The sequence below is a fragment of the Rhinatrema bivittatum genome, chromosome 2 (genome assembly GCF_901001135.1).
Source record: "Rhinatrema bivittatum chromosome 2, aRhiBiv1.1, whole genome shotgun sequence".
Taxonomy (NCBI): domain Eukaryota; kingdom Metazoa; phylum Chordata; class Amphibia; order Gymnophiona; family Rhinatrematidae; genus Rhinatrema; species Rhinatrema bivittatum.
Genome location: NC_042616.1, coordinates 306,567,650 through 306,591,401, shown reverse-complemented (window position 1 = coordinate 306,591,401; position 23,752 = coordinate 306,567,650). Strand labels below are relative to the sequence as shown.

At 50.0% G+C, this 23,752-nt stretch overlaps 1 protein-coding gene across 2 annotated transcripts in view; it reads left to right on the top strand.

Moving 5' to 3' along the window:
* KIF15 (kinesin family member 15) overlaps window positions 1–23,752 on the top strand; it is a 428,798-nt gene that overhangs the window by 168,469 nt on the left and 236,577 nt on the right. For both annotated transcript variants that reach the window (XM_029589694.1, XM_029589695.1), the window contains exons 13-14: window positions 4,607–4,816; window positions 10,709–10,886. In XM_029589694.1, coding sequence (XP_029445554.1) covers window positions 4,607–4,816; window positions 10,709–10,886 — 388 coding nt within the window. The remainder of the gene's footprint in view (window positions 1–4,606; window positions 4,817–10,708; window positions 10,887–23,752) is intronic.

The window sequence follows — 23,752 nt, the reverse complement described above, 5'->3', positions numbered from 1 at the left end:
CCCTGAAGTGGTCCCGTACTGAGAACGTTGTACCATCCCTGAGCAACCTGAGGAACCTCGACTATCACCACAAATACCGGTGAAGGATTCATCCTCCCCACCCCCTAAGGTTCTGGGGGTGATCAGATTTTGCTGCTGCTGCCGCCTCCTCAAGCTGTTCTGTCCTCTGCAGCCTTTGAGGAGGCATTGGAGAGACGTGTGCAGCTTGTGGTCGGCTGGGCCCTGCAGGGACTGTTCCACTGGGACTGCTACCACCACCGGAGCAGACTCCATTGGTGCTTGAACCTCTGGAGCAGCTACACCTGCTGCTCGGTGTCTTAACATGGCCTGCCCCGATGGCCCAAGTCCCTTCGCTATCGAAGGTTCATCGCCGCTGCCTCCTCCCGGTGCTAGTCCTGGTGAGTGTTTCCTCGGATGAGGAAGGTCCATCTGGGTCGACGGTACCTAGACAGTGCATGACACCCCAGCCAGCGCTAGCCCTCCCCGGGGCCTTTGGGCCCAATGCCATCGGAGCTGCTGATTACCTCGGCAATCCCAATGCCTATGGGACCATCGATGCTGATGCGTTCCTGGGTTCCACTGGTGCTTTCAGTGCCTATTCCTGTTCCACCAATGATCCCGAGGCCTTTGGAGTCTCAGCTTAAGACCCTGTTGGGGGCTGCACCTCAAGTGCCTCCGGGCATTCTGCGCGAGGAGGATACCCCCTACAATCCTTGGGAGGGAGAGGTATCAGTTTCCTCCATAGAAGAGTTTAAGGATTTGCCCTCCGAACCCTCTCTGCCAGAGGAGAGGCGTAAGTCCCCTCCAGAGCATCTGACCTTTGCTGGATTTGTAAAGGCCATGGCAGTCAGTGCCTTTCCAGCTCTTAACAGAGCAGGATTCTAGGCATAAAATGGTAGAGATCCTACAGTTTATTGATGCTTCTAAAGAAGTGGTGGCTGTGCCAGTATATGATATATTTAAGGAGCTAGTCCGGCTATGGGAACATCCCATCTCTCCATTGAACAGGAAGACAGACAGTCTATCTGGTCTAACCCACCACAGGTTTTGAACACCATCAACTTCCACACTAGTCGGTAGTGGTGGAATCAGCCTTTAAGAAAGTAAAGAGGCTACATATTCTTGCCTCTGCTCCCCCGGGTCTTGAGCAAAAAGCTCTGGATGCTCTCAGATGGCGGGTATTCCAGGGCTACCAACTTTATATGGGCCAGAAACCTCTGGAAACAAGTCCAGGATTTGGTGGAACACCTCCCACAGCAGTTTTAGGATGATTTCCAGAAGGTAGTTCAACAAGACCTGGAGTGTGACAAACATGAATTCTGCTCTACGTATGATGTGTTTGAAACCGAACAAGGGTTGTGGCGGCCGACATCGTGGCTCATCACATGGCCTGGCTTCGTGCTTCCGACCTCTGACTCGAAGTACAGGATCATCTGGTGAACCTTCCCTGTACAGGGGAGAACCTCCTTCGGGGACAAATTTATAGAGGTGGTAGCACAGCTGAAGGGTTATTACAAAACCCTTCAGCAGTTGTCGGTCAGCACCTCAGACACCCAGCCCTCGAGCAAGAAGCCACCCAGGCAATTCACAAGATGTCTGTTTTACTGATCACGAAAGTATTATCTGCTGGCATCCAGAGCAAGATCCCAGCGACAGCCAATGTGCCCCTCGCCCAACCCCTGCTCCACCTCAGAACCCCGTCACAGGATTTTGACTGGTAGCGAGAGGGTTTGAGCCAGCAAACCCTACCCCAGAATTCTGCCCCCAGCTGCTCACAGCTCTTAGCCGACTGGATTTGTCACCTCAGATCAAGGAGTCCTAGCCATCGTGCGCCAGGGTTCAAGTTGCATTTCCAACAAATTCCTCCACATTCTCCTCAGTGTCCTCGGTGGAAATGTTCAGAGAACCAGCAAATGCTTAGATTTAGAGCTCTCTCGAACAGTTGAACCAGTACTGCCAGGCCAGCAGGGCGAAGGGTTCTACTTCAGGTATTTCCTGATTGCCAAGAAAACCGGAGACCTTCACCCCATACTGGATCTGAGGGTGTTAAACTGTTTTCTTGTCAGAGAAAAATTCAAGATGGTCTCGTTGGGAACCCTGATTTCCGCCCCCCCCCCCCTCCCCGAGCTGGGGACCAGCTCTGCTTCCTCAATCTCAGACGCATAAGCCCATATTCCCATTTCTCCTGATCATCAGAAGTATCTTCGCTTCATGATAGAAGGGGAACACTATCAATTTTGGGTGCTGCTTTTCGGCCTGGAATTGGCACCCCACAATTCACAAATTGCCTGGCAGTGGTGGGGGCTTATATCAGGAGACAAAGGGTAGATGTCTTCCCCTACCTTGACGATTGGCTCTTTAAGAGCGACTCCAGACAGGGGGCGTTACATTCCTTATATTCCACTATGAGTTCTGGAGGGCCTGGGATTTCTAATCAACTACACGAAATCCGACCTTCAGCCGTCGCTACAGTTGGGACTTCATCGGAGCCAGGTTCGACACTGTCCAGAAGAAGGCCTTTTTGCCCCAGGACTGGGTGATAATCCTCACTTCTCTAGCAAGGGTATTCTCATGTTGCCCACATGTCTTGGCGAACCAGTTTCTGCACCTTTTGGGGCATATGGCAGCGACTGTACACATCACACCATTCGTTCGCCTGCATATGCGCAGGGCACAGTGGTGCCAAGCCACCCCGGATCTTCAAACCCACATCTTAGTTGCCACTCCTCTTCGCCAATCCTTCATGTGGTAAGAAACCCTGTCCAACCTGGAGAAGGGGATGCCTTTCAGGGTCCCTCAGCCCCAGATCGTCCTCATCACAGATGCGTTTCACATGGGTTGGGGAGCCCACGTTGCAGACCTCAGTACCCAGGGGTAGTGGTCTGTACAGGAACAGTATTTCCAGATAAACTTCCTGGAGCTATGGGCAATCTGTTATGCCCTATGGGCATTCTGGGATCACTTGACCAACAAGGTAGACCTGGTTCGAACACACTATCAAGTGATGATGTGGTAATTGAACAAACAAGGGGGGACGGGATCTTTCCTCCTCTGCCAAGAGGCAGTTCAGATCCTGTCCTGGGCTCTTGCGAGAGGCATCTTTCTCTGAGCTGTGTACCTCCCAGGGACAGACAACATACTGGCAGATTCGTGAGTCGGACCTTCTGACCCCATGAATGGTCTCTGAAACAGGAAGTTGTGAACCACATCTTCCGCCTCTGGGGGATCCGGGACATAGATCTGTTCGCTTCCCCGGAAAACAGCAAAGTAGATTGGTTCTACTCCTTGACCTTCTCGCATCACTGGGGCACCGGTCTCCTGTACGCTTATCCTCCCCTGCCACTGGCCTCCAAGACACTTCAAAAACTCCAACAGGACCGAGGCACCATGCTCCTGATTGTGCCTTTTTGGCCACACCAGATTTGGTTCCTACTTTGCATGACCTGGCCTCACACCCTCCTATCCGGCTGGGGACTGTTCCAGACCTGATCACGCCACCCCAACCTCCAAGCCTTGACCCTTACAGCATGGATGTTGACCAGGTCAGTGACCTTCAGGTTTTGGTATCATATCCCGCTTATGCAAAATTGTCATAATGTGGTTTTGCGTACACATCCGAAGTTCCTTCCGAAGATGGTCTCTGAATTCCATCTTAATCCATTGTCCTGCCCACCTTTTTTCCAAGATTGTGCTCTCACCAGGGTGAGCATGCCGTGCACACTCTGGATTGCAAAAGAGCCCTTGCTTTTTACCTGGAATGAACATCTCACTGCCAGTCCACTCAACTGTCTCCTTTGACAGGAACAGGTTGGGAGTCTGTGTCCAAACAGACCGTATCCCAATGGCTAGCAGATTGTATTTCTTTCTGCTATGTACAAGCGGGACTACAGCTTGAGGGCCATGTCAAGGCTCTTTCGCTTCCAGCCATGTCAGTTTCAGTGGCTCACTTGCGTGCTATGCCTGTACACAAGATCTGCAGGGCGGCGACTTGGTGTTCACTCCACACATTCACCTCATTGTCTAGACAAAGATAGATGGCGTGACAGTCATTTCGGTCAGTCTGTCCTCCGTAATCTATTTCAGCCATGAAAACCCAACTCTTCCTACCTCGGGCACTTTATTTGGGTGTAGGCTTGCTCCCCATGTTCTAACAGCGCTAGCTGTGCACGTTTGCACCCATTAAATGCTGTATACGTTGGGAGCAGCCTGTAGCTACATATTCACTCATGTGAGGACTACCATCCTGCTTGTCCTTGGAGAAAGCAGAGTTGCTTACCTGTAACAGGTGTTCTCAAAGGACAGAAGGATGTTAGTCCACATGAAACCCGCCCGTTACCCCACGGAGTTGGGTTTCTTTTATTTTATTTTTCGCGAATTCTGTTATAAGACTAACGAGGGGCCCCGCATGGATAGTGGCATACTGGGCATGCTTAGTATGTCAAGTTTTCCATGCCGGGCTCCATCTGATGTCACCCATGTGAGGGCTAACATCCTGCTCACCTTGGAGAACACTTGCTTACAGGTAAGCAACTCTGCTATTCACTTCCTAAAGCTTTGTCTTGAACTTCCAATACTTAATTTTAAAACTCCTGTATATTCTTTACAGTCTTTATTAGGAAAAGTAGCCCAACTTGAAGATCTTTGTGCCAAAAAAGAAAAATTCATTCAGTCTAACAAAATGATAGTTAAATTCCGAGAGGATCATATTGCTCGTCTGGAGAGAATTACCAAACAAGTTCGGAGCCCTTTGTCAGGCGATGACCAGGATGATCTTATTGCTGACCTAAGACAAGAGGTGCAAACTCTAAAAGAGCAGGTACAGTGATATTGTTTTCTTTTTTTTTTTTCTTTTTTATTTATGAAGTTTTTCATTACAAAACAAAGAACCTCTTTGCATAGAAAACTTGGGAGTTACACATAAATATATTAAATGAAATAATAACAATAATCGTTTCTTAAACAGTGGTAATCTTATTCCCATTTTATATAACTGGTAACATTGGGAGGGGGAAAAATAAGTAAATCACAGAGGGAGAATTACAAAGTAATATTTCACCATTCTTTTATGCTACCCTGAAGCCATGTTGTACTTCCCACTATACACAGATTTAACTGCTAGAAGCTTGTTCTCTGGTGCTCAAGAACAAACTAAGGGGGTCATTTATCAAAATGCGCTAAGGCGTTTTCGTAGGCGTTAAGGGCTTATCGCATGCGAAAAGCCCTGTTAATGCAGGCAAAAACGCCTTTAACGCATGCGATAGCAACATATTGTATGGTGTGATGCAAATCCGAAAAAGAGGAGGCGGGAGTGGGCTGGGTTTACCAGTTTGCGAAGTCGTATCGCATGGACTTAATGCCGATTTTAGCTACACCTTTTTCATTAGTGTTAAGCTGTGCGATAGCTTGCGTTATGGGGCAGTAAGATGTTAGCGCAGTTCACGATGTCTCAGAGAGAGAGAGAGAGAGTGCCTAGCCATAATGTCCTCTCCCTAGATAGGTATTTGTATCCCTATGGGAGGCCCACCTAGTACCTCGAGGTGAGGTTTCGGTATTAGTGTAGGGGGTTAGGGGCCACTTTGACATTCAACGTGAGACGTATGAACAGAACAGTGGTCTCTTGTGAAGATTTGATGACCTTCAGAGATGAGATTGGTGCAATGTTCTCTCCACGTAGCTTGATGGACTCTACCTGGGTAACATCAAGCTAGGTGGTCCCCCAGTGGTTGTATGCAGGAAATACAACAGGTCTTGCACGCATCGCAATTTGCGCTAACTTAGCTCTTCGCATAGGTATTAGTGCAAATTTCGATAAACTGTCTATTAGCATAAACACGCCCCTTTTGCTATCGCATGCGATACTTATCGCATTTTGATAAATCCAGGCCTAAGTTGTTCTGGATTGTAAAATACAAAAGTATTGCCAGAGTATTTTATAACACATTTTGCTGGGTATCGCAGCATAAAATTTGCACTCTTAGCCACTGCCTCGGGGCGCAATTCAAGAAACTTTTTCCTACGAAGTTGAGTTGCTCTGGACAAATCAGGAAATATGCGGATTCCCTGTACGTACCCGGATCAGTCCAGACTCCTGGGTTTGGCCCCCCTTCTAGCAGATGTTTAACAAACTCTGCCTTACCTGGGCTGGTGCCACCTACAGTCTGGCAATGTTCTTCTGTCTCCAGCAGGTGGAGGACGGGCCAAACCTACAGTCTGAGTTAGGGCCTAGCGAAGTTAGTCAGGGTTAGGCAAAACTTTAAGAAAAAAGAAAAGAAATAGAGTAGGAACAGAGACAGATCGCTGTGTGTTCCTGCAGGTCAAGGTGTCCCGCCTCCCAGGGAGTTGTGAGATCCTGAGGGGACCATCCTCCCTGGTTTCAGAGGCGGTGGGTGTTGAGGGTTGTTGAGGACCCGTCATTCAACACATGACGCTACTGGGGGTGACACCGGGGAGCCCGGCTCACTTCCCCCGATAGGTTCAGGACCTAGAGGCGCCAGACAGGTACTTTTTTTTTTAAGACATTTTTGTTTTTTCGCTGTTCGTCTCAGAGAGCCACTCCGATCGCGAGGGGGATTTTTTGTACCGTTTCACTGTGTTTTCGGGGTGCGGGGGTTATTTTTTTGTCCCTATCATGCTGCGTCTGGCCACATGTCAGCCCTCCGGTCAGGTGCGCGTGCGCCTGTCGAGGGATAACTTGTGCGCCGCGTGTGTTTCCGGTGGCGAAGGTGCCTCTGCGGCTCCAAAGGGAGTCGTGATTCGGGTCCAGTCAGTTATGGGCGCATTTGGGCAGCTGCTGGAGGCAATCCCTGCTCCGTTCCTGGACAGCGTGGGAACGGGTGCCATTTTAGATGCCTCAGGGTCAGCGATCCTGACTCCGGGAGGGAGATGCAGGGCAGCAGCAAGCACGTCTGAAGGGAGCCCATGGGACTGGGGATGATCCAAAGGTGGTTCGTCTTTTTCACAGGGATGAACTAGGGCCTCTTATCCTGGCTATCCTGGGGGAACTAGGTATTCAGCTTCCGCAGGAGGAGTCTCGCCTGGGCGCTATGGATCCTGTGGTATTGGGGTTCAGGGGGCTCCTACCTCTTTCCCTTTTCATTTCTCAGCCACGGACTTACTTTTTAAGGAGTGGGACACTCCGGATTTGGGACTGAAGGTGGCGAAGGCCATGGATAAGCTTTATCACTTACCTGAGGAGGCTTTGGAACTTTTGAGGGTTCCTAAGGTGGATTCAGCTGTGACGGCAGACACTAAGACCACCACCATTCCGGTCACCGGTGGCACGGCACTGAAGGACCTGCAGGATCGTAAGCTGGAAGTCCAGCTTAAAAGGATATTTGAAGTCTCCGCCCTAGGGATTCGGGCGGCGATATGTAGTAATTTTTCGTTGCGCGCAGGTCTCCGTTGGGTTCAACAGCTCCTTGCCAGCGAGCCTTCTTCCCAGGAAGAAGCCTTAGAGGCGGGTCATCTGGAGGCGGTCATTGCCTACAGTGCTGATGCTTTTCATGACTTGCTTCGCACGTCGGCCAGGACCATGGTGTCGGTGGTATCCGCTCGGCGTCTCTTGTGGCTTCGGAACTGGGCTGCAGATGTCTCGTCGAAAGCCCAGCTAGGTTCCTTGCCGTTTAAAGGTAAACTTCTTTTCGGCAAGGAGCTGGAGGACCTGATTCAGTCCTTGGGAGAGAACAAAGGGCATCGCCTTCCGGAGGATAAGCCAAAGTCAAGAGGGTATTTCCCCTCCAGGTCTCGGTTTCATGGAGGTCGCCGGACCCGGACATCCAGAGGATCGGGTTCTTCCTTTCGTCACAATGCCAATAGACAGCAGTCCTACACTCCGTCCTTTCGGGGGCGGAGGTTCGGTAGACCCGGCTCCAGACAGGGGGCACAGAGTTGGAAGACTTCACAATGATGGGCAGTTGGCTCATTCCTCGGTCTATGGCTGGGCGCACAGCTACGCGCACAACTACACACTTACCTTAAGCGCACCGGTGCGCATAAGAGTTTACGCGCAGACAGCCATGGCACCTCCAGAAACAGAGATAAAAGCTCAAGGCCTCTGCCCAGCATGCCACATCAGAGCGCACAAAGCGAGGAGGCCGCCCTGTGCACCCAGTGTGAAGAGGCCATGGGAGATCCAGTTCAGGGCCAGTCCCACCCAGGGCCGAGTTCTAGTTCCTCAGGGGGTCCCCCGGACCTAGCCAGGGGGACCTCCCCACAGTTAGGGAACCCCAAGGATCCAGCGCCCCTCAGCTTTGACCCAGCTTCGATCTCATGGGTGGAGTTCTTCAAGGGGATTCACGCCTTTGTTCAAATGCAAACTGAACCTCTGGCTGTCCAGCCACATGCTCCACCGGAGGACCCTCGTGCCCCAGGCCCTTCAAGACTTAGGCACAGGCTTCCACTACTCAGAAGTCCCACCTATGGGGACTCGGACATTTCTGAAGAGGAAGCCAAACCCCTAGAATAGGGGGAGCTCCCCCCGGGGACAGAGCCTCACTGAACCATGAGGCGCTTCTTCACAAAGGACGAGCTCCCGGACCTGGTCAACCAATGCCTGATGGAGCTCACTATCCCAGGCCCAGGGACTTCGGGAGAACCTAAACTGAACCCCCCCTGCTGGAGGGTCTCCGACAGACTTCTCGACATTTCCCTCTGTTACAAGCGTCACAACAGCTGATTGACCTGGAATGGAGTGCTCCAGAGTCCACATTCAAAGGGGGATGAGCCTTGGCAGCCCTGTACCCCCTGGACCCGGCAACCAAAGATCTTCTCGCATGCCCAAGAGTGGATGCCATAGTCTGCGCGGTCTCTAAACGCACCACTATCCCAGTGGAGGGAGGAGCTGCGCTCAAGGATACACATGACCGGCGTCTGGAGTCCATTTGACATAGCCGCTATGTCTCTACAAATTGCGGCCTGCTGCACCGTGGTGACACGTGCCTGTTTATCACAAACCAGGAACAATACCCCGGGAGAATACATGGAACCAGCAGTTTCATTCCTCGCGGACGCTGCTTCCGACCTAGAGGAGTGTCATCTGCGGTGGCGGCCAGAAGGCAACTCTGACTCCGAAGCTGGTCGGCCGACGCATCTTCCAAAACGTGCCTCACAAGGATGCCTTTCAAAGGATCCCTCCTGTTCGGCAGCGAATTAGAGAAACTGGCCGACAAATGGGGTGAATCCCCCCCCCCCCTCCCCGCTGGAACTTAAGGATTTCAGAACAGTTCTTCAGACTCTTCTCTTTTCAAGCTTGGAATCCTGTAATGCTCTTCTTCTTGGTTTACCTGCCTAAGTCACCTGTCCTATAAAATACAAAACTCTGCAGCACGACTTCTAACTGGTATCTCCATTTGTGAACATATTACCCTGTATTACAATCCCTTCAATGGCTTCCTATTACATACTCGACATAATATAAATTGGCTGTCTCCATTCAAAATCTACTGAACATCTACTCCCCTTGGATTATAGCCACTCTAAAACGCAATACTGTAATATTTTATTTATTTATTTATTTATTTATTGGTTTTTATATACCGCCGTTCATCAGAGATATCGCGTCGGTGTACAGAGAACAGAAACATACGCCGGGGCGTTATACATGGAACAAGTATAATAGTTGAAGTCTTATACAATGCAACTAATAAAACACAGCTATAACTTAAAACATATTTATAAGGTAACATATAATGCTTAGATTAGTGGAAAAAGGTGGGGAGGCTGGGAGGGAAAAAATATAAGTTGGAGGAGAAAAGCAAAGAAAGGCGTTGAAACGGGGAAAAAACACGAATAGAAAGGTATAGCAATTACATTAAGAATGGAGAGGTAGGCATAGCTAGGGGGGGCATATCGATTACATATCGGTTAACTGGGGTGCAAGGGAAGCTAGGAAGAGCGTGAGAGAGTGGCTTATTGCAATAAAATATTTATTATGAAGGGGGGGGAGGGGATGTAGCAGAGCGTACAGGAATCATGTGTAGGCTTGGGTGAATAGCCATGTCTTCAGTTTTTGTTTGAATATCTTGAATATGTTGAATTCAAGTGTGTTAAGGAACATCCTTGGGTGAGTGAAATTGTAATAAGCATTTCTGTATGGCTCTTCGCACATTACTGAAGTAGGTCTGTGAAGCCAATGTGCATGGACTAATACTGGCAATAATCATATTTATATTAACTGATTTGCAAAAGTAAAAATTGTAAAACATTTGCTTGCTACATTTGGTGAAAGAAACTTGTCTTGAGAATTATTTAAAATCGTACTTATTCTTTAATCTGTTTATCCAAATTTGTCGTCATATGAGAGAGTGTGTCTTTTATCTTTGTTGCTCTGAATGCTATTTGGTAGCAAAAAGAATTTGATAAAGCTGGGATACAATTTTCTTTTATAACTAGATATATGTTCAGATAAACTTATTTTCTAAATGCATAGGTGATACCTGTAGTGCTGCACTGTGAATTTACTAGCATTTCCTTTCAGGAATGGCCTGCTAATTAATCCTGTGAAGGATGCTACTGTAAAGTAGATAAGTCACCAATAGAATTATATTAGATTTATTCAGATTATTTACCATAACATAGTAACCCTAAATATATACAAATTACCGTTTTAGCCTGCTCAATCACCTCTGCCTGGTCTAATTTAGCTCTGATCATCAAGCGAATTTGCCTGCCTCTGGACTGAAGCTTGTTAAAACTATTGTGTTGTTCCTAGGTGGCACACCACCCACGGGTTGCGAAGTATGCTTTAGAGAACCATGGTCTCCGGGAGGAGATCAAGCGGCTCCAGTCCTTGCAGGCTGTGAAGAGGGCTGAAGAAATGGATGCTCAGACTATTGCTGTCCTAGAAAGAGCTTTTCTGGAGGCCTCCTCAACAAACAGGAGTAATGGAGGTAAAAGAATGACGAAATGTTTTTCATGTAGGTTTTTTTTTTTTTAAGAAAACATTTTAGGTTAAACCATTTGCTGTGGGGAAACTTTAGATATGGTATCTTGAGACTGTTTGATAAAATGGTTACTTGAAACAATGTAACACACTCAGTATTGTCAGATCTTCAGGTTTTGTTTGAAAAAAAAAAAGATTTCTATAACTGACTTATAGCTTGGGGTCCAATGCTGTAAATTACAAAAATTGATGCTTTATAATCTTAAAACATCAGTTCATTAAGCATTCATATCAAAACACCTTTATCAGTAGATTAACATAGCTGTTTCCAAACCTCTCCTCAAGGACCATTAGCCCATCAGATTTTCAGGTGATCTAACAATATGCATCAGGTATTTGTATGCACTGCCTCCATGGAGTATGTCTTAACTGATGTATAAAAAATGTAAAAAGGAATCTGTAAGAGGAAGCTGAGAAAGGAAAGAATGAGTAGGACCAGTGTGCCAGTTGGAAAAGGAACAGTGGAAAAAATGGGTCTTCAGCTGGTCCCTGAAACTCTCTGGAAAAGGAGAAAATGTATATTGAAAGAGGAAGATGACTGCATATTAAAGAACATATAAGAAATTGCCATGCTGGGTCAGACCAAGGGTCCATGAAGCTCAGCATCCTGTTTCCAACAGAGGCCAAATCAGGCCACAAGAACCTGGCAAGTACCCAAACACTAAGAAGATCCCATGCTACTGATTCCAGTAAAAGAGGCCATTCCCTAAGTCAACTTGATTAATAGCAGTTAATGGACTTCTCCTCCAAGAACTTAGCCAAACCTTTTTTTAAACCCAGCTACACTAACTGCCCTAACAACATGCTCTGTCAACAAATTCCAGAGCTTTATTGTGCGTTGAGTGTGAGAATTTTCTCCAATTAGTCTTAAATGTGCTACTTGCTAACTTCATGGAGTGCCCCCTAGTCCTTCTATTATCTGAAAGTGTAAATAACCGATTCACATCTACTCGTTCAAAACCTCTCATTAATCTAAAGACCTCTATCATATCCCCCTTCAGCCATCTCTTCTCCAAGCTGAACAGCCCTAACCTCTTCAGCCTTTTCTCATGGGGGAGCTGTTCCATCCCCTTTATCATTTTGGTCGCCCTTCTCTGTACCTTCTCCATCGTAACTCTATCTCTTTTGAGATGCGGCGACCAGAATTGTACACAGTGTTCAAGGTGCGGTCTCACCATGGAGCGATACAGAGGCATTATGACATTTTGTTTCCCTGTACGTACCCAGATCAGTCCAGACCATGGGTTGAGCCTTCTTTACAGCAGGTGGAGACAGACCAAAACTGAAAGGGTATCCTATATGAGGACAGAGCCTACCCTGCAGCCCTTCAGTATTTGTCTGTCTCCAGCAGGTGGAACAGCTCACCCTGTGGTTCCTTGTTAGCTTGCCCTTTGTTCCCTTCGGGGTTTCTTCTTCATTCTTTTCCTGGGGCAAGCTCAAGCAAGTATTCTTTTCGTTTGATTTCTTGGGGTTCCTAGGGGGGCTTGGCCCCTTGATTTGTTCAGCCTAGGTTCCCTTCCCGGTGACCTTTTTGTGGGTGATACTGGTGGTGCCAGTCACTCTCCCCTGGTCTGCTGCCTTGCCCCAAGATGACCATTCCTCTGGTGTGCTGTCAGGGATGTGAATTCCCCTGCTTCTGTCTGTAAAAAAAAAAAAAAAAAGCCAGGAAGCTGTTAAATTTTGTTTGCTAGTGCAAGTTAAAATAAAAATAAAGGCAGCAAGATTTTTAGTAGGAGGGAGCGGGGTTCGACCTCCTGCTCCTCTCCTCTGGGACTCCCTGGTCAGCTGTTTTTGTCTGTGTATCGCGGCTGCTTCTTTCCCTTCATGCCATATTCTAACCTGTGCCTGGCTTGTGGAGAGCCGGCTTCCCAGCTCTCCCGTGATGGGGTGTGCTCCCGATGCCTCCGGGGGGGGGGGGGAGGTTCCTCCACGGCGGCACAAACTACTCGAGCCCGGGGTCAGGCTCCCCGATGCATGGCCAAGGCCGTTCCTGACCCGAGAAATCGCGGAACGGTGGCCATTTTAGGTATTTTGGAAGAAGCAGATTCTGCTTCTCCCGGGGCAGGGGATCAAAATTTACCGCTTTTACCCCCCGATTTGAGCCCGGTGCGCTCTCGGGTTGGTGACATGGGCCCCCCTCGCCCCCCTCCCCCCACGGAAAAATTGGCCCGGGCCTGTTTTTCATCAGATTTTGTCCTTTTAGTACACGAATCATATTTGGCTAGCCTACAGAGGGAGGTGGACCCCCCTCCTACCAGTTCCCCCCCCCTCCGAAAATTCCTCTGATGCCCGTGCCAGCTCCCGCCGCGGTTCTGGTCCCACAGGGCTCTGTTCGGGTGGTCCCGGGAATCCACCCACCCCGGTGGACCCTCTTGATGAAGGAGAGGTTGAGGCCTTGGCTCAGGCCCCTCCTCTCGAGGGCGACAATCCCCACGTCCTATGTTTGTTCCAGTGGGAGGAGCTGGAACCTCTCATTCCTTTTGTGCTCCAGGAATTGGGAATTGATGCCCCACTAGATGATTCTATGGCGGCGGCAATGACGCCAAACGCGGACCCGGTCCTGGCAGGACTTGGGGCAGTACTGCGTACTTTCCCATTCCATCCTATGCACCGACTGCTCCTCCTCCAGGAATGGGAAGCCCCTGAGACGGGTCTCTGGGTTGGAAGGGCTATGGACAAGCTCTATCCGCTTCCAGAGGACTGCCTGGACATGTTGAAAATTCCAAAGGTGGACTCCTCGGTCACCGCAGTTATGAAGCATACCACCATTCCAGTGGTGGGTGCTGCAGCGTTGCGGGATGTTCAGGCCCGCAAGCTTGAATTTTATTTGAAGCGGATTTTTGAGGGCCTGGCTCTCTGAGTCCGGGCGACGATCTGCAGCAGTCTCATGCAGCGGGCAAGTCTTAGGTGAATGCAACAATTACTCAGCACCCAGGACCTCCTGTCTGCAGAAGCGGAGCAGGCTGAGCGTTTGGAGGGTGCCATCGCTTATGGGGCAGATGCCCTTTATGACTTGCTTCGCATCCAGGCAAAGGCTATGGTTTCCGCGGTTTCGGCCAGACACCTCCTCTGGCTACACAATTGGTCCGCGGACGCTTCATCGAAGGCTCAAGTGGGCACTCTTCCCTTTAAGGGCAAGTTGCTTTTTGGTGAGGACCTGGAACAGCTTATTAAATCCTTGAGCGAGAACAAGGTTCACAAGCTGCCGGAGGACCGTCCCAAACAGTCGAAGCCTGTCTTCCCGACTCATACTTGCTTTAGGGGGCAACGCAGGTATGGCAACAGGGTGCGGGGTTCTCTTCCTAGAGGCAGAGTGTCCAGGTCCCAGTCGTGGTTGCATTCCTTTCGTGGCCGTCGAGGCTTCCGGGATGGCCACCAGCAACACCCGGCCACCAAGTCCGCTCCCCAATGAGATCCGGCCGGTCCATTCCTTCGCACGAAACTTAGGTGGGCATCTTTCTCTGTTTTGCGAGGAGTGGGCCAAAATCACATCTGATCACTGGGTCCTCGAGGTGATGGAACACGGTTACGCGTTAGTTTGCCCGGGACCTCTCGGATCTCTATCTCATTTCCCCTTGCGGCCGGTCCAAGCGGCCCGCGGTCTGTCAAACCCTGGTCCGGCTCCAGGAACTGGGGGCAATCATTCCGGTGCCAGTACAAGAACAGGGCGCTGGCCAGTATTCCATTTACTTTGTCGTTCCCAAGAAGGACAATTCTTTCCATCCCATCCTGGATCACAAAAGGGTCAACGGGCTCTCAGGGTCCCCCATTTCAAGATGGAGACCCTGCGGGCCGTGATTGCTGTGGTCCGCCCCGGCGAGTTTATAGCATCCCTCGACCTGACAGAGGCTTATCTCCACATTCCAATCCTGCAAGAACATCAAAGGTTTCTTCATTTTCAGATCCTGGGCCAGCACTTCCAGTTCCGGGCCCTTCCCTTCGGTCTTGCCACCGCTCCCCGCACCGTTACCAAGATCATGGTAGTTGTGGCAGCTGCCCTCCGACGGGACGGGATCTTAGTCCATCCTTACCTGGATGACTGGCTGGTAAGGGCCAAATCCTCTGTCCTATGCGCGCGCACCGTAGACAGAGTACTAGCCCTCCTCACCTTGCTCGACTGGATAATCAACTACTCCAAAAGCAATCTTCAGCCTTCTCAGGATCTGGAATTTCTGGGAGATCGTTTCAATACTCGGGTTGGGAAAGTTTTTCTCCTGGACTCGTGGGCACTCAAACTGATTGATCAAGTGGACAGTTTTTTGTCTCCCTACCGCTTCCCACGGCTTGGGATTACCTGCAGGTCCTGGGGACCATGGCTTCCACAATCGACCTGGTCCACTGGGCGTTTGCACATATGCGTCCCTTACAGAAAGCGCTGTTATCCCACTGGAAACCGGTGTCCGAGCAGTACCAGGAGGTCCTGCCTCTTTCCGACTCTACCATTGCCGACATAAAGTGGTGGCTCTCGCCGGCGGACCTCCTCAAGGGGATGCCTCTCTTGACTCCCTCGTAGGTCATAGTCATGACGGACACCAGCCTCTCTGGTTGGGGGGCTGTCTGCCAATCTCAAATGACTTGAGATTACTGGTCCCCACTCCAGTCATGGTGGGACATCAATCGCCTGGAGGCCCGTGCAGTGCACCTGGCCCTCAAGTTTTTTCTTCCCCTGATCCGCCACAAGGCGGTCCGAGTGCTGTCGGACAACTCCACCACCATGGCCTACATCAATCGACAAGGGGGTACTCTGAGTCGTCTGGCGCTAGAAGCCTGCAAGCTTTTTCTCTGGGCGGAGAGGCACTTGGATCGTCTGGCTGCCTCACATATAGCGGGCAAGGAGAATGTTCAAGCCAACTTCCTCAGTCGACGACATCTCGACCCCGGCGAGTGGGAATTGTCCGATGTGGCGATGGATCTAATTGTGCACAGGTGGGGTCCCCCTCACCTGGATCTCATGGTGACGCTGGACAATGCCAAGGCTCCCCGGTTCTTCAGCTGGTGGAGGGAGCATTGCTCGGAGGGAGTGGATGTGCTGGCTCTTCCTTGGCCTCCCGATGTCCTACTCTACGTGTTCCCTCTGTGGCTGTTAGTGGGGAAAATTCTGCGGAGAATAGAGCTCCATCACGGTCCGGTCATTCTAGTGGCCCCGCAGGCCATGGTTCGCGGATCTGGTGAATCTCGCTACGGACAATCCTCTTCGCCTCGATCACTTGCCCCATCTTCTTCTGCAGGGTCCCGTATTTTTCGACCAGGCGGATCGCTTCTGTCTAGCGGCATGGCTTTTGAACGGCGACGTTTGAGGCGAAAAGGTTACAAGGAAGAGGTTATTGCCACCCTGCTCAGGGCTTGCAAGCAGTCGACATCTCTAGCCTATGTCCGGGTCTGGAAGGTTTTTGAAAATGTCTGCGAGGAGTTGGGTGTTTCGGCGCGTTCGCCTTCGGTCGCTGTGGTGCTCATCTTCCTTCAACGAGGTCTCTCCAAGGGTCTTTCTGTCAGTTCCTTGCAGGTACAGGTTTCGGCCCTTGGATCTCTCCTGGGCACCATCGAGGGTCGGGCGGGTGGCGTCTCATCCTGATGTCGTCCGTTTCCTCAGGGGTGCTAAGCACCTAAAACCGCCTGTCTGGTCTACTTGTCCTTCGTGGAGTTTGAATTTGGTGCTTCGGGCTCTTTGTTCGGCCCCTTTCGAACCCCTCCATCAGGCTACTCTCAGACTTGATGCTCAAGACTGTCTTTTTGGTTGCTATTTGCTCCGCCAGGAGGGTGTCCGAGCTTCAAGCTCTGTCCTGCAGAGACCCTTTTCTGCAGTTCTCGGACTCGGGCGTCTCTCTCAAGACCATACCTTCCTTCCAGCCAAAGGTTGTTGTTTCTTTTCATGTAAACCCGTCCTTGGAGCTCCCCGCGTTTTCGGCCGAGGATATCGTGGCGTGCGGCGGTGAACTTCGTCGTCTTGATGTTATACGAGTCTTGTTGTGTTATCTTGACGTTAACAATGACTTCTGGGTCTTGGATCACCTCTTTGTCCTGTGGAGTGGACCAAATAGGGGTAAGCCAGCTTCTAAGACTACGATCGCTTGCTGGTTGAAGGAGGCGATTTCTTCAGCCTATATTTGCAAGGGCCAGGCTATCCCGGAAGGTCTGAAAGCCCATTCCTTGCGTTCTCAGGCTGCCTCTTGGGAGGAGTCTGTCGGTCTCTCCGCAAGAAACATGCAGGGCGGCTACATGGAAGCCCCTGCACACCTTTGTTCGTCACTACTGCCTCGATGTTCAGGCTCCAGTGTTTGGTTCCTTTGGTCGGCAGGTGCTTTGAGTGGGACTGTCTGGGTCCCACCCTTTGTAGGGAAGCTTTGGGACATCCCATGGTCTGGACTGATCTGGGTACATACAGAGAAAGGAAAATTAGTTCTTACCTGTTAATTTTCGTTCCTGTAGTACCACGGATCAGTCCAGATGCCCTCCCGTCTTGTCTGTCCGCTCAAATTTTTTTTCCTGTTTTCTCCTTATAGGAGCAGCTACTATCTCTGCAGGGCTCTCATGGAATTTCAGTGCAGGCACCGGAAGTATCTTTACGATGATCAGGGGTAGTCATGCAAGAGTGTTTTAGTAACACAGTTCATTCACTTGTTCTGTTGGTTTACACTAAATTGCTGGTTATTCTGTTACTTGCTTGATCTTATGCCTTTTTTTCTGCTTTGACAATGGTTATACTGAAGGGCTGCAGGGTAGGCTCTGTCCTTATATAGGATACCCTTCAGTTTTGGTCTGTCTCCACCTGCTGGAAAGGAGGCTCAACCCATGGTCTGGCCTGATCCATGGTACTACAGGAACGAAAATTAATAGGTAAGAACTAATTTTCCTTTTGTTAACCATTACCTTCTTAATAATTCTTAACATTCTGTTTGCTTTTTTGACTGCTGCAGCACACTGAGCTGACGCTTTCAAAGCATTATCCACTATGATGCCTAGATCTTTTTCCTGGGTGGTAGCTCCTAACATCGTGTACCTACAGCAAGGGTTATTTTTCCCTCTATGTAAAACCTTGCACTTGTCCACATTAAATTTCATCTGCCATTTGGATGCCCATCTTCCAATCTCGCAAGGTCCTCCTGCAATGTATCACAATCCGCTTGTGATTTAACTACTCTGAATAATTTTGTATCATCTGCAAATTTGATAACTTCACTCATTGTATTCCTTTCCAGGTCATTTATCAATATATTGAAAAGCACCGGTCCAAGTACAGATCCCTGAGGCACTCCACTGTTTATCCTTTTCCACTGAGAAAATTGACCATTTAATCCTACTCTGTTTTCTGTCTTTTCACCAGTTTGTAGTCCACGAAAGGACATCACCTCCTATCCCATGACTTTTAGTTTTCTTAGAAGCCTCTCATGAGGGACTTCTGAAAATCCAAATACACTACATCTACAGGTTCACCTTTATCCACATGTTTATTAACCCCTTCAAAAGAATGAAGCAGATGTTAAGCAAGACTTCCCTTGGGTAAATCCATGTTGACTGTGTTCCATTAAACCATGTCTTTCTATATGCTCTACAATTCTGATCTTGAGAATAGTTTCCACTATTTTTCCCGGCACTGAAGTCAGGCTCACTGATCTGTAGTTTCTCGGATTGCCCCTGGAGCCCCAAGACCGTCTTCGCATAGGCAACAGTCCTTTCGAGGGGCTGGAAGTTCATCTAGAGGCGGATCCACCCAGGGTGCGGGTGGCAATAAGTCCTCACAATGAGATCCGGCAGGTCCTCTCCTCGTCTCTGGTAATCGGGGGCAGGCTGGCCTGGTTCTACGGGGAGTGGACCAAGATCACTTCAGACTGGTGGATGTTGAGCGTGGTGAGAAACAGCTACGCCTTAGAATTTTCTCGCCTGCTGTTTTTGGGATAGTGTTTTTCTTTTTCCCCCAACAGCCTGAGTATTATACTCTTTCATTGGCAATCCACTTTAACAAAATTTGAGCTGTGTAACTTTAGTGATTTTAAAGGATGAAATCTTGCAGAGGATGCAACAAAAAAGTAAATCACAATGTAACTAGGGCTTTTTCCAGTATCTGAAATACAAGATCAGTTTCTTCTTAAATAAGGATCTGCTCACAGATTCCCACTTGAGTGTCATCACATGGGCAGCAAAATCTGAGACTGAGGGCAAACACCCCACTGGTTATAAACAACAATTAAACTCCTGCATCATCCAAACAACTTGCGACTGCTATTCGTCTGGTTTTAACTTCAACAAATTGGATTTTATCTTGTCAGTATAGTTTGAATATTTCACAATTACCTGATGCAGTTCGGTGTGATCAGGGCCACTAGCCCCAAGCCTCTGAGCCCACTCAACTAAGATTGTTCGCTTTGATGTACTGATATTGAGTGACTCCAGTAGCCATTTCTCACAGAATTTAACTCCTCTCCTTGAATCAATTCGGGAAATCTGATTATGTGCAAACTGTTGTGCCTGCTCCATTTTCAAGATAAAGTTTTTCTTCAAGTTAATTTTTTTCACGGAGCTCACTTGTCGTGCTCAGTAATCTTATTGTTAATTCCAGTAAGTGCTGCATTTGTAGGCTTCCACCTTATCAAACTCAACTGAAGACTGAATTTTTTGTAGCATATCAGTTTGAGTGCATCTGAGACAGCTCATGACATTTTTGTGCTGCGGCACAAGCCTTCCGCTGTAGGACCTGCATCGTGTGCCACGTTGTCCTCCATGCAAGTTGCTTTATACGACCCTAATCTCTGTGATCTTCCTGCCATCTTTTTTTCTTTTTATTAACAAAATTGTCCATGTATTACCTGTTTTGCTTAATGGATTATTTTGGGGAAAATCTGCATTTTTAAGTGTAATTTACCATAATTACTACTGCGTCCTAGGGAGCAAGGCCTGGGAGTAACCACTCAGAATGACATCATCGCCACACTCTAACTTCTCTGCTCTCCACTATCTCCCCTCCCCATCCAGACTCAATCCCTTTTACTATCTCCACCCCCACCACCCAGCCCTCTACTAGAATTTGACCGCTCCCTCTTATACGCACACACAAATCCTCAAACAGGTTCCCTTTGTTCCCTCTGTCCCTCTCACACACGCTACCACTGTCTCTCTCTCTCTCTCTCTCTCTCTCTCACACAACCTCTCAAGCTCCCTCTCTCTCACATACACCCCCCTCATACAGGCTCCTTGTGCCCTTCTCTCACACACAGGCTCCTTTTGCGCACACACATACACACCTTCACATAGAGAGGTAGCTTATCGCACATGCCCCTCCCGCCTCACATAGGCTTCATCTCTCTCTGGCACACATGCACTCTCACAGGCTCCATCTCTTTGCAAATCATACACCCCTGCACATAGGCTCATGCTCTTACACACACCCCTGCACATGGGCTCCCTCACAAGATTCCTCACACACACCCTTACTCCGGTACACAGGCTCTAAATCACACACGCCTGTCAGCTGTTCACTGCTCCTCAGCCATGAGTGGGATGGGCTCTGCTTGTGGCTCGCCAGCGTTCCTTCGGCCGTGAGTGGGATGGGCTTCTTTCGCGGTCCACTGGGGACTCCTTCATTTTTAACCACGAATGGGATGGACTCTCTTCTCGGCCTGCCAAGCCTCCCTTCACTTCGGCTGTGAGTGGCATGGGCTCCACTCATGGCCCACTGAACATCATTCTGTGCAAAAAAAAAAAGAAAATTTCCTAGTGTGTAGCAGATGGACCAGTGGGTATAGTGTACTCCTGATAGCAGTTGGAGACGAATCAGATTTCAATCTGACGTCAGCCCTAGTACATATACCCCTGCAAGAAGTGCAGCTCTTCAGTATTTTCCATCTCCATAGCAGTTAGGGACTCTCTGCATGCTAGCACAGCGTTAGAGTAAATTTTACCAAAGAAATCCAAATTAAGAAGAAATCTTACCTCTACAGACGAGCCCCGCTCTCCTGCGGTGACGCCCGTTGGGTCCCTCCCCCAGTCGAGATTCCTGAGGTGATTTCCGCGATCCCTCGGAGGTAAGCCTTGGTCCGGCAGCCGACCCTCGGTGGGTACCTAGCCCCTGACATCGGGTGAGGCTGAGGCAACGAGTGCAACCTCGAGCGTGGCGGTGAAGGTATTTTCCCTCTTCACAGCTGGACACCGCCCGGAACGAAACAGGGAAGCGCTGGGACAAGGTAAGGTAGAAATCTATTTAAATGTCTCTGGTCTCTGAAGCTAGAGGAGCCGCACAGGTCGCCAGCCGGGACCAGTGCCACCGGGTTGATCTGCCCTAGCAGGGCTAGACCCCGGTCAGATCTGAGGGTCCTCCCATGTGGAGACCCTCCGAGGTGGTCGCCATATTGTCCACGTGGTCGCCGTCACCATTTTGGCCCTGTTCGCCGCCCTGTCCGCCATCTCGATCCATGCGCAGAGAGGCGAGCCATGTGCACAAATACCTTGTGAGCACAAGCGAAGCGCATAGCCACGCGCTGACTGTGCCGGGCGCATAATTTCGACACGTACGCACAAGTGCGCACATCTCTCTGCACGCACCCACCAACCTACGCACGCAACTTCGCACACCGGAGCGCACAACTGTATTGTATGCGCACAAGCCATGGCACCACCTGAAAATAAGCTCAAAGCTCAGGGCCTTTGCCCAGCATGCCACATTAGAGCTGCACAGCATGAGGAGGCCATAGCCCTGTGTATACAGTGCAAAAAGGCCCTAGGGGACACAACTCATGGCCCTCCCTAGCCAGTATGCCAGACCTAGCATCACACAGCGGTACCCCCCTTCAAACGGGGCTCCCCAGGGACAGGGCGCCTCCTAGTCTAGACCCAGCTTCTATCTCCTGGGTGGAATTCTTCAAAGGTCTGCATACCTTTGTCCACATGCAACCGGGGCCTCCTACAGTGCGGTCACAGGCCCCACCAGAGGACCTCAACATGCCAGGACCCTCTATGCCCAGGGAAGTGATCCCACCGCCCAGAAGCCCCACCTTCAGGGACACAGACATCTCAGATGAGGAGTCAGAAACCCTGGAGGAAGGGGAACTCCCTCCGTGGACAGAACCCCACCGAACCATGAGATGCTTTTTCACCAAGGACGAGCTTCCAGACCTAGTCATACAAGTGACCATCCCGAGCACAAGTGCCTCGGGGGAACTTAAGACGAACCCACTTTTGGAGGGACTTCATCAGACCTCCCGCCATTTCCCACTATTACAAGCCGTCCAGAAACTAATTGACCTGGAATGGGATGCCCCAGAAACTACATTCAAAGGGGGCCGGGCTCTGGCAGCCATGTACCCTCTGGACCCAGCTGCCAAAGATTTTCTGGCATGTCCGAAAGTGGATGCCATGGTCTGCGCGGTCTCGAAGCGCACTACTATCCCGGTGGAGGGAGGAGCAGCACTCAAGGATGCTCAAGACAGACGTCTGGAATCGATCCTCAAACAGACCTTTGACGTCTCCGCTATGTCTTTACAGATTGCGGCCTGCTATGCCTGGTGACATGCACCTGCTTAGCACAGACCAGAAACACTCCTTTGGAAGCCCTGGAACCAGCTGTATGTCGCTTCGGATCTGGTACGCACAGCAGCTAGAGGAGTCTCATCCGCCATGGCGGCCAGAACACAAATCTGGCTCCAAAACTGGTCAGCCAACGCATCCTCCAAAACTCACTCGCTCCCGAACTCACAAGGATGCCTTTCAAGGGAACACTCCTGTTCGGAAGTGAACTAGAGAAACTAGCCAACAAGTGGAGCGAGTCCCCACTGCCGCAGCTACCGGAGGACAGGAATAAGAGAAACCAGCGATCCTTCCCCCGGACCTCCAGGGGCAGAGGATCACAGCGCATCAACCCATATAGAAGCTCATATCAAGTGGTCCGCCCCGCAGGCCGGAAGCAGTCCTTTCGGAACAAGCACAATAAAAGGGAAGCCAGCTCAGGCCCCAGTCGCACCCCACAATGAAAATCAGCCGACCCATCCAAAGGAAGAAGCCATAGGGGGAGACTGGCCCTATTCTACCAAAGATGGGTCGAGATAACTTCGGTCAAGTGGGTCCTATCCATCATTCAAGAGGGTTGTTACCTGGATTTCCACCACCTCCCCTCCGGACAAGTGGAGGGAGGTGGTGGCGGCACCTCCTCTCCAGACAAGTGGAGGGAGGTGGTGGCGGCACCTCCCCCTCTGGACAAGTGGAGGGAGGTGGTGACAGTGGAAGCTACACTGACCAGATTACTAGCCTTAGAAGCTTTTAACACCGGTGCCTCCACAACAAATAAATATTGGCCATTATTCCATCAATTTTATCGTTCCCGGAACATTCAGACCTATCCTGGATCTCAAGACTGTCAACCTTCACCTGAAGATTCCTCCCTTCCGCATGGAAACCCTACGCTCGGTAATAAGGGCAATACAACCAGAGAAATCCTTACCTCCCTGGATCTGTCGGAAGCCTACCTACACATTCCGATCCATCAAGAGCATCAGCGTTTTCTATGCTTCTCGATCCTGGACCGTCACTACCAGTTCCGGGCACTACCTTTCGGGTTAGCCACTGCACCCCGAACATTTACCAAGATCATAGTGGTGGTGGCAGAAACACTGAGGAAGGAAGGAATCCGCGTGCACCCTTTATCTAGACGATTGGCTGATCAGAGCAAAATCCCCAGAGGAAAGCCACCAGGCAACCAACAGAGTCAAAACTCTACTGGAGAGCCTCGGGTGGGTGGTCAACACAAACAAGAGCTGCCTGCAGCCTTCCCTATCTCTAGAATACTTGGGAGTCCGGTTTGACACCAAGCAAGACAAGGTCATCCTGACA